The sequence below is a fragment of the Liolophura sinensis genome, chromosome 8 (assembly GCF_032854445.1).
Source record: "Liolophura sinensis isolate JHLJ2023 chromosome 8, CUHK_Ljap_v2, whole genome shotgun sequence".
In the NCBI taxonomy this organism is placed as follows: domain Eukaryota; kingdom Metazoa; phylum Mollusca; class Polyplacophora; order Chitonida; family Chitonidae; genus Liolophura; species Liolophura sinensis.
This window is the reverse complement of record NC_088302.1, coordinates 32532577-32546433: the sequence shown is the minus strand read 5'-3', so window position 1 is coordinate 32546433 and position 13857 is coordinate 32532577. Positions and strand designations below refer to the sequence as shown.

General features: G+C 37.8%; 1 protein-coding gene across 1 annotated transcript; it reads right to left on the bottom strand.

Moving 5' to 3' along the window:
* Positions 1-1848: 1848 nt before the first annotated feature.
* LOC135473425 (gliomedin-like) lies at positions 1849-12241 on the bottom strand. Its single transcript, XM_064753274.1, has 9 exons — positions 12115-12241; positions 11104-11211; positions 9214-9291; positions 8732-8914; positions 7574-7600; positions 7103-7180; positions 5915-5968; positions 5375-5428; positions 1849-2634 (listed from the first exon to the last, which is right to left on the bottom strand). The coding sequence occupies exons 1-9, from the start codon at positions 12239-12241 to the stop codon at positions 1874-1876; spliced, it is 1470 nt and encodes a 489-aa protein (XP_064609344.1). The 3' UTR covers positions 1849-1873.
* Between the last annotated feature and the right edge of the window lie 1616 nt (positions 12242-13857).

The window sequence follows — 13857 nt, the reverse complement described above, 5'->3', positions numbered from 1 at the left end:
TGTATACAGTAGCCTTCATTACGTGTTTGCTTTGGATACGAATTTAGACAACTCGCAGAGGAAGTCAGCCGGTGTAACATCCATTCACCACAGGTTTTTAGCAAAGCTGTTTGCAGAAACAGTATAATAAGGCTACTGATTGAATGTAACCGAAACATACTTGTCATGTAATCAAAGAGTGAAATTATACAGGAAAATGACTGGGTATCTAAGGTTAAGCAAAATAAGTTAAAAGTCCGAAGAAGTAATAATGCCTTTTCAAAAGCGATTTCCTTCACAGACTTCCTTACGTGCGTTCTCTCTCTTCCCACGTGGTGTCCCTAACTTACTTGAGCACTTCCTTGGCCAGCGTTGTTAAAAACTGTTTAAAAAGTCCAAATACTCGTGAAGCTTTTCCAGTGAAGTAATAAAATCCAGATAATGCCCATTTTATATATTTTATTATATGAAAACATTAAGAACTAATAATGTTTTTTCCACACAACACATATACATATATACAAGCATACACGACGATTTTAAGAACAGCTACTTCCGCTTTGTTAACATTTATTGCATGTATCGTTTCACATTTGCTCAAGCCAGGCGTGCTTAGTATGGCTAAATCTCGTTATAAAGTATGATAGGTATGGATCATGGTTCGACGTCTTCATCTGATGAAATTGATACGTGCAAAACTCAACTGCGTATGCGTAATCAGTTGAAGTCTACGCACAAAGGGGACTGTCCAGAATAGATTAAAAGCACAACACATATAACTCGTCATGATGTAACCGGTTTAGTACATTTGCTATTACTTTCTTACAAGACAAACACACGCATGTGATTGAGTAACACTTTACAAACCGAGAATTATGGTCAACAGTTTAATTTAATCGCAATAATCCATAGTGAAGATGGTTGATACGTTAGCGAACGTTGGGCATACATGGATCGTGAAATAAAAGCCCATGTTCGCCCACATACTCCATGTGTAAAACAAAGACATTTCGTTATTGCCAAATATACACACTAAGGTCAAAAAGTATACTTTTTAATGTTTTCGTAACGTTACATTCTTTAGTGAGGACATGGCAATAAACAAAATGAAACGTAGCTCGCGCTGAACACATAACAGTTAGAACACTGTTTATCTGACATACATCCAAGAGCAAAGCGGAAGTAAAATGGCAGTATAAAATGTATACTACAGATTACATCATGAAATATGCAGATTTTTTTTAAAAGTTTAAGAAACTTAACAAACACACGACATATTCAAATCACAGAGAACGCGTAATTTCACACAACACTAATATGTTCACAGTGTATGAAACACAGCTGTTACTGAAATCTCTAACAATGGAAAACATTTTTAGCGATAAAATTGTGCCCTGCTATAATGGTAATACTGTGTGCTTAATTTACAAAACCAGTTAGCATTTATAGCCGAACTATATATCAAAACTGGATGTGAGAGTCCCAATGACGACCAGTTTCACGGTTTTATACTTTTAAATCTAGTCCTATAACTTGGTGTTATTTGATATTAGATGCCAATTAAAAATTAGCTACCATTTTCACAAGCTTTCTATTTCAGTATTAATAGCGTCCAAAAGCCTATATTACAAAAGTGTCACAACGTTGCGCTCAGCTCATTTACCATGATGACGTTTGACGTGTCACTACTTGTGACGTGTGCCCATGCACGTTACGCCAAATACAAATTACGACAGGTTTGGCATAGCTGGCCCATTACATCGGAGTCTTGCGTCTTGCTAGACCCCCCCCCCCTCCCCCCCAATATATCTGAAACAAAGGACTGGATGATTAATCTATTGTTACAATCCATACACGCTTCATGACCATGCAGTTGGGTTAAACCGAATCACTCTTAGTAAAATTTTAACGGGTATGTAATTTGATTTCCCATGTCCCATCCATAGATGAGAACTTCCTTGGGGTTATACGATATCATGTGATTCATCTGGTAAGGGTTAATAAACCGTATACTGACGGGCAGCTCTTTCTCGGCGTACAGATCAAAGGCGTAATCAATCACAGTTCTTTGCGTATGGACGCTTTTAATCAAATACAGAACGCCGCACGTTATGAATCCGTTGCCGTAAGAGCGGTGACTGACGTAAAGATCCCATGTTTTCAGGATTTCCAGAGTCATAGGATCCAATTTGGTGACCATCAGAGAGTTTTGCGCGTTGTCGCGAGCGTACACGACCCACAGTCCATTTTCGTCCACCGAGAAGTCAAAATAGTTATACTCCGTGGAATAGACGTACTGGTTGTCGCTGTAGGCGGCGTTTGGAAGCTCTTGCTCCCTCTCAACCTCTTCCTTCTGCAAGTTGAACTTCACCAGACGATTGGACCCCGTGTAGTGGTAATAGAAAGACCCCATAAATACCACGTGACCTGTGCCGTAGTAATGGTGTTTGCCCAAATCGTACTTTTTATCCACCTTGTCCTCTTTGTAGCTCTTGGAGTCTCTGTATTCATGAAGTGTGTTACCGGTGAAATGTTTGGTGTACCAGTACTTCTGCGAGTTGGAATCCCCTGGGCCCGGATCTCTCATCCAGGCGCCCCAAAACGTACCCGTGTACCGCTGGAACAGCGGAGTTCCAATCACTTCGATAAAGCAATCTGAGGAGATAAGAGAAAAGACAGAGTGGTAAATATATACCAGAATGGTGAGCCTTACTCAGCATTTTCAATAATTATAGACCAGTGATGTCTAATAATTTGCAATTAACATCACTGCTTTTGTTTCTTACACAATTCTGCTTAATCCATGGTGCTAGGGCGTGTGTAATTTGCTGCTATTTACATGAACAGTTAGAATAAATCCCTAACTGAGGTAAATTGAGAAGCGGTCTCATTTCATTAGTTACGTGTTAGCATTTGCCAACTATCACACTGTCGTCATTACCATGGTTGTTCTCTCTATGTAGTACGTCCTAATAATATTATGGCCGTACAGATTTACATCCTACACGGAATGTGTTAGTCGATGCTGCACATGAAAAGTTTGCCAGTGAAATTTTGCCAGTGTCAGTTTGAAACTTTTTGTGTACCGGAAATAAATGTCTCCGTTTAAATTTACCTTAAAAAAATATTGTCATAATTGATTTATCACACAAGCAGATAGCATGAATGTTTACGAGAACAAAACAGCCCCAGTTGATTTTAATCTATGTATACCCAGAATTGCACTTTTGTCCTAATCAAAGTCACGAATGACATATGATCAATGTCATGTGCTTCCTTGCCATGCACTACAGGCCTACTGAAACCCACTGGGGGAAATTGCTCAGAAAAACCAACAACAGTGACTCAACATGCTTTCAAACAACATTACTGAATCTCAAAATGAAACATTCTATGAAAATATTAATGTATCTATCTTATGTACGTTATGAAATATCATGCATGCATACATTCTAATGTTGTACACATACAAGAATGATAACATACTGCGCCGGTCAACAAAGAAATGAAAGATCACCTTGTATCTTACTACAAATTAATATACTACTAACGGTAAAAGTCAAATAAATCAGTGACTTTGGTGACGAATAATTGAACACTATAAGCCTGAGCCGAGATGACTAAGGTAAGTACATGTATTTGTGGAAGACAAACTAACTTCAAAGGAATTACTTTTGACCGCGCAATGGCCGCGCGACTAGTGCCTTTGTTCTCCAGCAACATATGATTGCTACACGTTAACAGTTCGGACATAAAATGTCATTACAGGAATGAACGGTAGACAATACAGCTGTGGTCAGAATAAATTTAGATGAAAAAGGCTCCTCATTGTTATCATTCTATGCGAAAAATATATTGATTTATCTGTTTATTTTATTGGTGTTTTACGCCTTGCTCTAGAGTATTTCATGTGTAAGGCCGCAGCCAGCATGATGGTGAGAAGAAGTTGGACAGAGCCCGGGAGAAACCCACGATTATCCCCAGGTTACTAGCAGATCTTCCCAACGGAGAGGAAGATGTCTAATGACTCGTAAACATCGGTAAAATATTCATGGGCCTGACGCTTGAACAGACAGAGCTCATGGTGTAACCAACTCTCTGGCAAACTTCGTGTTTAGCGTACAGATTTGTGATTCCACCTCCACTCAACTGATACAGATTTAAAAGCTGACGCATGGGGCATCATCCATATCAAATAATGCCTGGAAACTGGACAATCGCTAGTCAAACACGGACCTTTCTATATCAAAGACGGAACAAAAAAAACTCGTTGGGAAACGAACATTTCCTTCGCTGGAGAATGTTGCTGATCCACACGGTGCAGAAGCGACCACAAGACCAGAAAGCTAAGCAAATACAAAAGAAAACCGTACAATACAACAACGAGTTCATGCCCACGCACATACAAACGCTGGTTACGTAGTTACGTATGTAAAACAAGGTGAACGTAAAATGCCCATAGCAAGACTGGAAGATTCGACTGGTAGTAGGTACTTTTGGAGCCGGACCTCACGATATTGGAAACTGATTTCACTCCTGAAACTTGAGATAAAAACCTTTTATAGAGAAGAAACACTGTCATGATCTATCTCCGTGTAGTATTCAACGTTACTCAATTCGATAAAGACAAAGTTTAGCACACAGTTGATAAGCTTGTGTGCTGTCTTTGCAATAAATGGTAACAATCTGCTGTGACTCAAGGGAAACAACTCCTGTAGGACTTCACTACAAATCTGATCCCATCCGGGTAAGCTATACTTCATATAATGCAAAAAGCGCGCTATAGTGTGTCAAAATAGTTTTCTTCCGACCTTGCCTAACACAGGGTATGTACATTACATGTAGCATAAACATATACAACATGTCAAATGACAAAATCTTATCGCAAAAATACATCGTTTTAAATGCCACAATTCACACTCTTCACAATATTTTATTTGTGCGGTGTGTAGAGATACTCATACATGTTAAAGTCATATGCAGCGAAGCTGATTTTTACTTCACTGGTGAAGGGTAACTGTTCTTTAACACCAACGCCTTATAGAAATGACCGATTTCTACTAAGCAGGGATATCAATGTGTACATGAAATTTAATCAAAAGCGTGTATATAAATGAGTTCATTGAAAGTTTGGTTTGTTTGTCGGAGGTGTATATACCGCATCCAAGCTAATTCCTATGAAATGCGGATCTTCTAAACTCTCGACAACCCCACGAAATATCGCTTAAACCTGGCTGAGCATTGTTAGAGGGTAAACTCTTTAACGTGAGTCTAGTCCTATAGATTTACGACATTGCACGTGTAGTGAGAAAGAAAATATGTTGATTAAACTCTAGACTTCGCGACTCAAAGGATTATGTCCATCTAAGAGTTATCAATATAGATAAAAGTTCACCTCTTTCCCTGGGTGGAATCGTGGGTGCAGGTGTGCTCGGTGTGGTCGTCGGCTCTGCACAAAGAGGAGAAACCAGTCAATAAGTGGATAATATTTTTACAAGATGTTAATTTAGTAGTGAAAATGTGTTTTGTTCTATTCTTATGGCATGTCACTCTGAGTGGTGAAAATGAATATCATCTATCTCAGTAAAACATGTTCATCTCAATGTACATTCATTGCTTTATTTACATGGTATTTTTATGTGTGTTCAAACACTTTTCAGCTATATTACGGTGGCCAAATTCAGAGTTGAAGGAAGGTGGGAAAAGCTATTTTATCTTGTCAGTTTTAGAAATTACAAGAATTCTGCTCCAGGATATGTCATGTATACATACAGTCTCACATTAGCACCTGTATGATCAAAATATCTGTATTTTGGCAGTAAAACAGCACTCTGATTAATATAATATTGAGATGGTATGGGGTTTTTTTTTATTACAATAACACTGTAATGTATTTGAATTTATGCATGTATTTTGTAAGGTTATAAAGGTTTACCTGGTGTGGTAGGTGTAGTCCACGGACTGGTCTCGATTCTGTAGGCCGTGTAACCTGGAAAAATTCAAATGTACATGTACTAGTATACATGGGAACACTCGGATGTATTATTAAGTATAACTGGGGCCTGTTTTACGAGGCAGTCGCAAATTGTGCCTGGTGTATTTTCCAAGGCAACATATAGTGAAGAGATACATCACCAGGGTGCATGTGCTCGGTGCATTGGTGCAATTGCTTCATAAAGCAAGCCCGTGGCATGTGCAACCTGAATATATAAATATAACAGTGCTATAAATCCTGGAAAAATCCATATGTATTAGCATATCAATGCTTTGGGACCTAGAAAAATCTAGATGCATTAGTATAACATTTGATTATATTATTTGATTATAAAATTACAATGTCCAGAAGCATTAGTAAATAAAACAGGCCTAATGTAACATAGGAACATCTTGATGTATTAGAAAGTATAACAGTTCTAAATAACCTGGAAACATCTTGATGTGTTACTAAGTATAACAGTTCTAAATAACCTGGAAACATCTTGATGTATTAGTAAGTATAACAGTTCTAAATAACCTGGAAATATCTTGATGTATTAGTAAGTATAACAGTTCTAAATAACGTGGAAACATCTTGATGTATTAGTAAGTATAATAGTTCTAAATAACGTGGAAACATCTTGATGTATTAGTAAGTATAACAGTTCTGAATAACCTCGAAACATTTGATGTATTAGTAAGTATAACAGTTCTAAATAACCTCAAAACATTTTGATGTATTAGTAAGTATAACAGTTCAAAATAACCTCGAAACATTTTGATGTATTCGTATAAAAGTCTCATGAAAGACAACCAGATGTATTAGTAAAATTTTTGTAACAATTCCATGAAACATGAAAACGTTATGATGGATTAGAAAGTACAACAAACCTGTGAAAACTGGAAGTTCTCAGTTGTATTAGTATGTTGAATTTGGAAACTTCTGGATGTATTAATAAATACTACAAGTTTGTTCAACATGGGAGTATTAGGGAGATTAAAAACTTGTGCAATGTGACTGGCCAAAAATAAGACATCAACTGAGACACAATGCCGTATGAAGATCCCATTTTTTTTGATCAGCATCAATGAAAAATTTTTTTAATGACACAGCCTCGAATCCAATGAACTTATGAAACGACTATACCTGGCTCTCCCTTCTGTCCTTTCTGTCCAGGTTTCCCTGAGTTTCCTTTTGGTCCAACTGGTCCCGTCAGTCCGTATCCTTTACAGAGAAACAATTTATTCTTTGACTTAAAAACCTGTTGGTTGTTTTAAATCACTGGGAAGACTGAATCGGATTTATACCGTAAGATTCGTAATACAAAAATATAATCAGTGTGCGCAGGTAAAAAGTTTTAAGAGCTGTTTTTTTCTCACACGGGTGAAGACTTCATTAAAGTAACCTATGATTACTTTAAACAGTAATTGCGTTGAAAATAATGTTTTCATTTCCATGCTATGTTTTATCCGTCCACGAAGTGACGAATACAACATCAAGTTTTTTATTGTGAGTATTTTTTGTACATTTCACTCATAGCTAGCATTACATGATAGACATGATGGGCTACTCTGCAAAAAGGCACATGCAAATAACAGTTGTCTCCCCTGCACCTACCTGGAGGCCCTCTTGGTCCCCGGTCGCCTGAATATGAAAAGTGTCCAAAAAATTATACCGTTTTCTTTTAACTTTCAATTTGGTAGGTTACAAATATATACAACATTATTTGAAAAATAATAAGGTTATAAAATTTATTTTTATTTCAGGTTGACATGAATTAAATTATACACAACCCGAGAATAATGTACATGTATCGATCATCACACTATTTTTGGGACTGAGCTGACTAATTTTTATAGTTACGTGTAAAGACAGTCAGAGTATAATTTATAAGTGACATACTATTGAAGCACAAGATATACGAAATCATTATCGAGGTAAGAGAGGTGTGGGTGGGAAGTAAGCACCTCTATCGCCTTTATAGCCTGTAAAACCGATGAGTCCTCGAATACCCTTATCACCTTTCGGGCCTCTTGCTCCGCGAGGACCTGTTAGTAATAGATGCCATCATGCGGGTGAAGAGTATGATGTCAGCAAGACGCAGGATATTCACTGTTAGAGATACTTTTGCTTGTGAGGTTAACAAAGAATTCCAACACAGAGAAGAAAAATGGTAGAGAGAATGGTTAGTGAAAGTGTTAAATATGGCTGTTATAAAGAACAGACTGGTGTCACGTGGTAGAGTGACGTTACTTCACTGAAGAATCTCCATTTCACGATGAACATCAGAGAAGTATGTCAGCTACCAAACGAAATCATTAATTTAGTCTTTACAAACTCCCGTTAAGTACATGTGATGTAAGAAACTGCTCAAATAGACAGCTTGGATTAAGACTGAGTTTGTAAGATTTTACCAGATTATTATTAAACAAACGAAAACTGCATACCATGCTATCTAAGAATTGCGTTAATGTTACGGTGATAATTTTACAAGATGCAAGACTGTTAAAAGGATAAGGGCAAGGAGGATATGCTGAACAATAGGGCTCACAGTCCTTTACAAAGGGAGGCAAATCTTGTACCTCTTGGAATAGCAGTGCCACTTCTACCAATTATCAATGCCAGCTATGGTTATTCATTATCACTGATTTTGTTTTTGATATTTAAAAGTAGGTAGAGGGCCCTATTATTCTATAAGGTATAAGATTTACCTCCCTTTGTAGAGGGCAGGAAAGATGGCTGACAAATTTGGAAGAGGTCAGTCTTCTTACTCACATGAGCAGTTTGGTGTGAGACCATCTGCCCCGTCCAGGCCCGGTAAACCCATGTCCCCTTTCAGCCCTGGGGGACCTCTGGGACCGAGTTCACCTTTAGGGCCTATTGGTCCCGGGTCCCCATTACGACCCTTTTTACCCCGCTTTCCTGGTTCACCGTCGGTGCCGTTGTAACCGGGTTCTCCTGCAGTAGTAAATGGCAGATGGATTGATTGATTGATTAGCTGATTGACAGCTTGACTGATTGATTTTTTTATTGAGTTACGTAGTAGTTTATTAGCTTTAGGCTTTATTTGATCATTCAACAACAGTCTGAATAATGTGGATGTAAAGCAATAAAGTACGATTCTCAATAACAAAATGGCAACCAAAATGTGAGATAAATGTCACAGAAATCAGCCCACCGGAGTAAGTAACGTGTTTCATGCCCCAATAAAAGCAAATCAAGTATATGTCGATGAAATAAGAAAGTTTATACGTTACCGGGAAGTCCTGGCAATCCGTCTTTACCCGGAGGTCCGGCTGGACCCGGAGGGCCCGGGGGACCCTTTATACTCTCTCCTGGAAATACAAAGGCACTCTATACCACGTCTGTGATTACATGTGCTTTGCGCGTACTCAGGGCCTGTGTAGATTTACTTCACGCCTACAACCACTTTAACATCAGATTCTGAGAGACCCGAACGTCGGAAATACCTACATAGTAAAAACTTATTAGGAGTATTAGGGGTTTACTATCCTGTGAGAAAAAATGTTGGAAGGACATGGATATTTCGCTTCAGAATTATTATCATTATTAAAATGTCAAACAGGATATTGGGCTAATTTCTATAAAAATTCAAATCAGAATTTTATCACTTAAGTTATGTAGCTTAATATTTTAAATTCAGTTAAGAAGTGCTTCGTAAAAAAACTATGTGAGGCTATAAGCTACACCCAGTGATATGTGCAGCAAACAACAACAACACCCAATTTTACAGTCAAAAAATTTGAAGATTGTAATCACATGCTCTGTGCAACTGAAAGTTGTACAGGAATTTGGTCAGTGGTTCAATTTAAGAGTAAACGAGTAACGTACTATACAGCTTGCTAATGGGTAAAAAAAGCAAAACTACAAAATATGATTGCTGACATTTGGTGTGCAGAGAGCTCGTAGATGTGCACTATAGAAAAACAATAACAAACTTGTGCAAAAAATAGAACCTACAATGAATGAAACTCAAAATGTTAGAATATTAAAAATAATATAGTGAAAATCTACACCTACATTTGCGTTCTCAGACAAGCAAAGAAATTAATGTTATATTCCCTCATACTACATTTATAACACGGCAATACACATGCACTATGTGATCTATTGCAGAGATCTATTCTCTCTCTACTCATAAACGTGCTATACAAAATGTGAACCATTTTTCGTAACAACGCCCGGTTCCCCTTTAAACCCTGGAAATCCCAACAAGCCCCGAGCACCCTTTGGACCTCGACTTCCAGGTCGACCTGGTTTGCCTGAAAATGGAAATCTCGGCGTGATATTCTCCTTGTTTACGCAGCAGCACAGCGTTGTCCAGTAGCATGTTTTATAATCGACATTGTCAGGACATGGCATTCAACTACAATATCCCCTGTAACATATATCCATTTATGTCTAAGTAATTGTGTCACACGAAAGAATGTTGAAGTGAAAGTGAAATGAAATTAGAACTCCATTCTTAGATCCCCCTGGTTTCTTTTATGTTCCAAAACTTGTTCACGTCTGACTTGTGCTACGACAGTATACAACTATAACATATACAGTGGCCTTTTTGCATCCCCTGTAAAGGCAGCCTAGAGGTAAGCAATTATATCTCAAGTGTTCCAGTGGCCGATCCCACAAACCTGGTTTTGACTTAAATGAAAATTTTAAAATCTGGCAATAATTTAACATTTACTTGTAATCAAATGTTAGAGGGCAGAGTTAAGTATTCTGTGGGAGCAACTCTTTTAAGTTGAAACAAAGCTGTCCTGAAATATACGTGATGCGTTACGCATTATACTGAAACTTAAATCAAATACCGCTTCGTGGAATCGCCGTTCCTGGCCATGGGTTCTACAGGCTGCTATTTTTCAGACCACTATAGCCCCTGAACAACGATGTCAAGAGTTCGACCCCGACCTTTTCTGGATGGAAATGTGGCTTTGTGTCAGTAGGTTTATCTGGTAACTAGCAAGATGCGGTATTGCTTTTGCGGACTCTGCCAGGTTGATACCACCTGTAAACCTGAAGGCTCTGAAATGACTGGGACATCCTTCAGAACGTCTTACAACAACAACAAAATATATAAATGTGTCTCAACGATAAAGTCTGCCGTCATGAAAATCCTAACAGCTTACCCGGGGTTCCATCCAGACCGTCTTTTCCCGGTTTCCCTGCTTCTCCTTTCTGTCCTTTATCTCCCTTCTTCCCAATTGGACCCGGCACACCGTCAATTCCTTGACTTCCTTAAAACAGAAAACTGCGTTAACTGAGGCTGACAAGTGTATTCGCACTGATACAGAAACGACAGGCGTAACGTACCAATACAATGACTGTATGGTACCTTTACCATTTAGAAGGAACCAAATTGTATACAGTTGAAATGTGATGGTTAACTTCCAGGCGTGTTTCTTTGTCTTTTCAGATTAATTTAGACCATAGTGTACACAGGTTCATATATCTGGCATGCAAAAAGAAAAAGAATTTTTTAATTACTGTCCAGTCAAAAACACATAATTTGTTATAAATTGAATCGAAACTGTATTATGTATTTTTCGCCTCTTGCATATGACATCTCCAGATCAGTCCGTCTGTAAGTCCGTAGGTCACGGAAACCCTCACCTTTCTCCCCATGATCCCCCTTTGGTCCTCTACTGCCAGTTTTCCCGGGAGTACCATTCAGCCCCGGTCACCTTTCAGACCAAAAACGCCCGGCTCTCCCTTATCTCCCTTTATACCTGTGGTTAGAACAGCCTGTATCTTTATTTATGTAAACAAACTTGAATGCTTTCTTCCATGAGCCTAACAACCAAGCCATAACAACCAAGCCAAAAACTAGTGAACAGAAAGCCGATAACGTTATTGTATAAGTAATATGATGACAAAAATATAAGGCTTATATGAAATTTTATTATGACAAATGCTAATACTTAAATGTTGCATCATAATGCTATTCGCCGCTTTTGTTATCATCATAATCGCCATCTATCATCAAACAACAATTTCCTTTTAGTTAGATATGTGCAGCCTAAGCCCCAGTCAATTTGTACAAGGAAGCTGAAACGCCTTATCCATAACTATCTGCTTGTTTACTCATAGCCCACATGCAGATATCTGCTTGCTTACCACTACGACCCCCATATACCCACCTGCATGTCCGGGTAAGCCATCCTGACCCGAGGGGCCATGATCACCCTTCAGTCCTTTCGGTCCAGGAACACCGGGTTTACCTGAAGTGGAATAAGGATAAATAGATAAATGTATGATTAATGCCATATTGCCACTCTTTTAGCCAATATCGTGGCGATAACATTCCAGAACCAATAATCAGTTGTCTGTCATCATCAGAATTCAGCTCAGAATAAACAGGAAACAAAAGCTTTTTATAATTAGCTAAAAATAACAGAAAACGTTTCAGTTCAAAAAATGCAATATATATTGTTCTCTTACAATAACCTTAAAATATAATTAAAGAAAACGAGTGCTAGAAATCCAAGCAGGCATCACTGGTTATATACCACTTAATACCATACATAAAATACTTTCAGCTATCTTTTAAAGATTTTGTTTTGAAGAGAGTTAAAGGAATTTAAACGTTTGAATCCTATCGTGGGCTTTTTGAACAATATTAAAAGTCTCGAAGAACTCTCTTTTCACATTAGGTTTTTCCAAAAAAAAATGATATTGGATGTTGGAATAGCTCTTTTTACCCGTGAGTAAAATGTTACTGAAATAATATTCTCAGAACTTCCTTCCTCCTGATGAACATAAGGAAAAAATATGATGTAATATCAGAGTTCCTAAATATTGTCAATGTGGCTAATAGTATGGTTCATACTATGGAATTCAAACATATGAATGTATAGAGCATTCACTTAAAAATCTAAATTAATAAATGAATGTATTGTTACATAGTTTCCATTTGATTAACAACTGGAAAGTATGTTTTAAGTCCAGAGTAATACGTAACGTGTTACCTAAATGTTGGGACAGTTTTGTTGGGACAACTTAAGATTTGTTAAAGAAAAAAAAGTTTTATTTTAGTTTTCTTTTACTTTCAACATAGTTCCTATGAAATGAACAAAATCATTTTTTAATATATAACATCGTCACCAGCCTCTGTCAGGAACAAAATTATCTTTGACACGGTGTAAGCATATCCTGATCACCAAACTCACTACATATATAAACTGCATATATAGCTTGTAAATAAAGAGAGAGTAAGTTGTTTGTGAACAGAAACACAACTTGCTTCCCACATAATTACATGTACCCACATGTTAATCACTGTGATAAGTTGTTGACCTACATTAGCTGATATTATACCAAAAAATGTTGATGTTAGCTAATCTGTTATATATTCTAATTGCGCTAGAGCCAAAATAACTCCTCGATTATCTCAACTGCATGCCATTGTGTGTCATAAGAACTGTATATCCACATGAAGCTGAATTCGCTGAACTCTCCACGCTTATCATGGGTTATCTCCCTTCAGTCTGGTTTGTCGCTCTCCTGTGGTCTAAGACAGCTTCAGTGGAGACTCGCTGCAACAAACAACTGCAAGCCCTTTCCTTCTCCAGAAGAAGGTTACAGGAAGCTAAGCTACTCAACCTGCATGGGTGGCAATGTCTCTGACATGAGATATCAAAAGAATCCTCACTATCTCGCGATTTCTCTACATGATCTAGCCGAGACACTGTCTTTTTTTTTTCTTTTCAATTTCAAGTTAACTGCAACTGCAACTTTCTGAGTTTATTGGATGAATATTTTATAGACCCTGGCAAGGACAAGTATAAGTTGAAATGAGGATTTTCCTTCCTGGCATCGAGGATAAAAAAATACCTGTACCTCAGGAACATCTGTCACCTTTGTAGCCCTCATTTACTGACGGT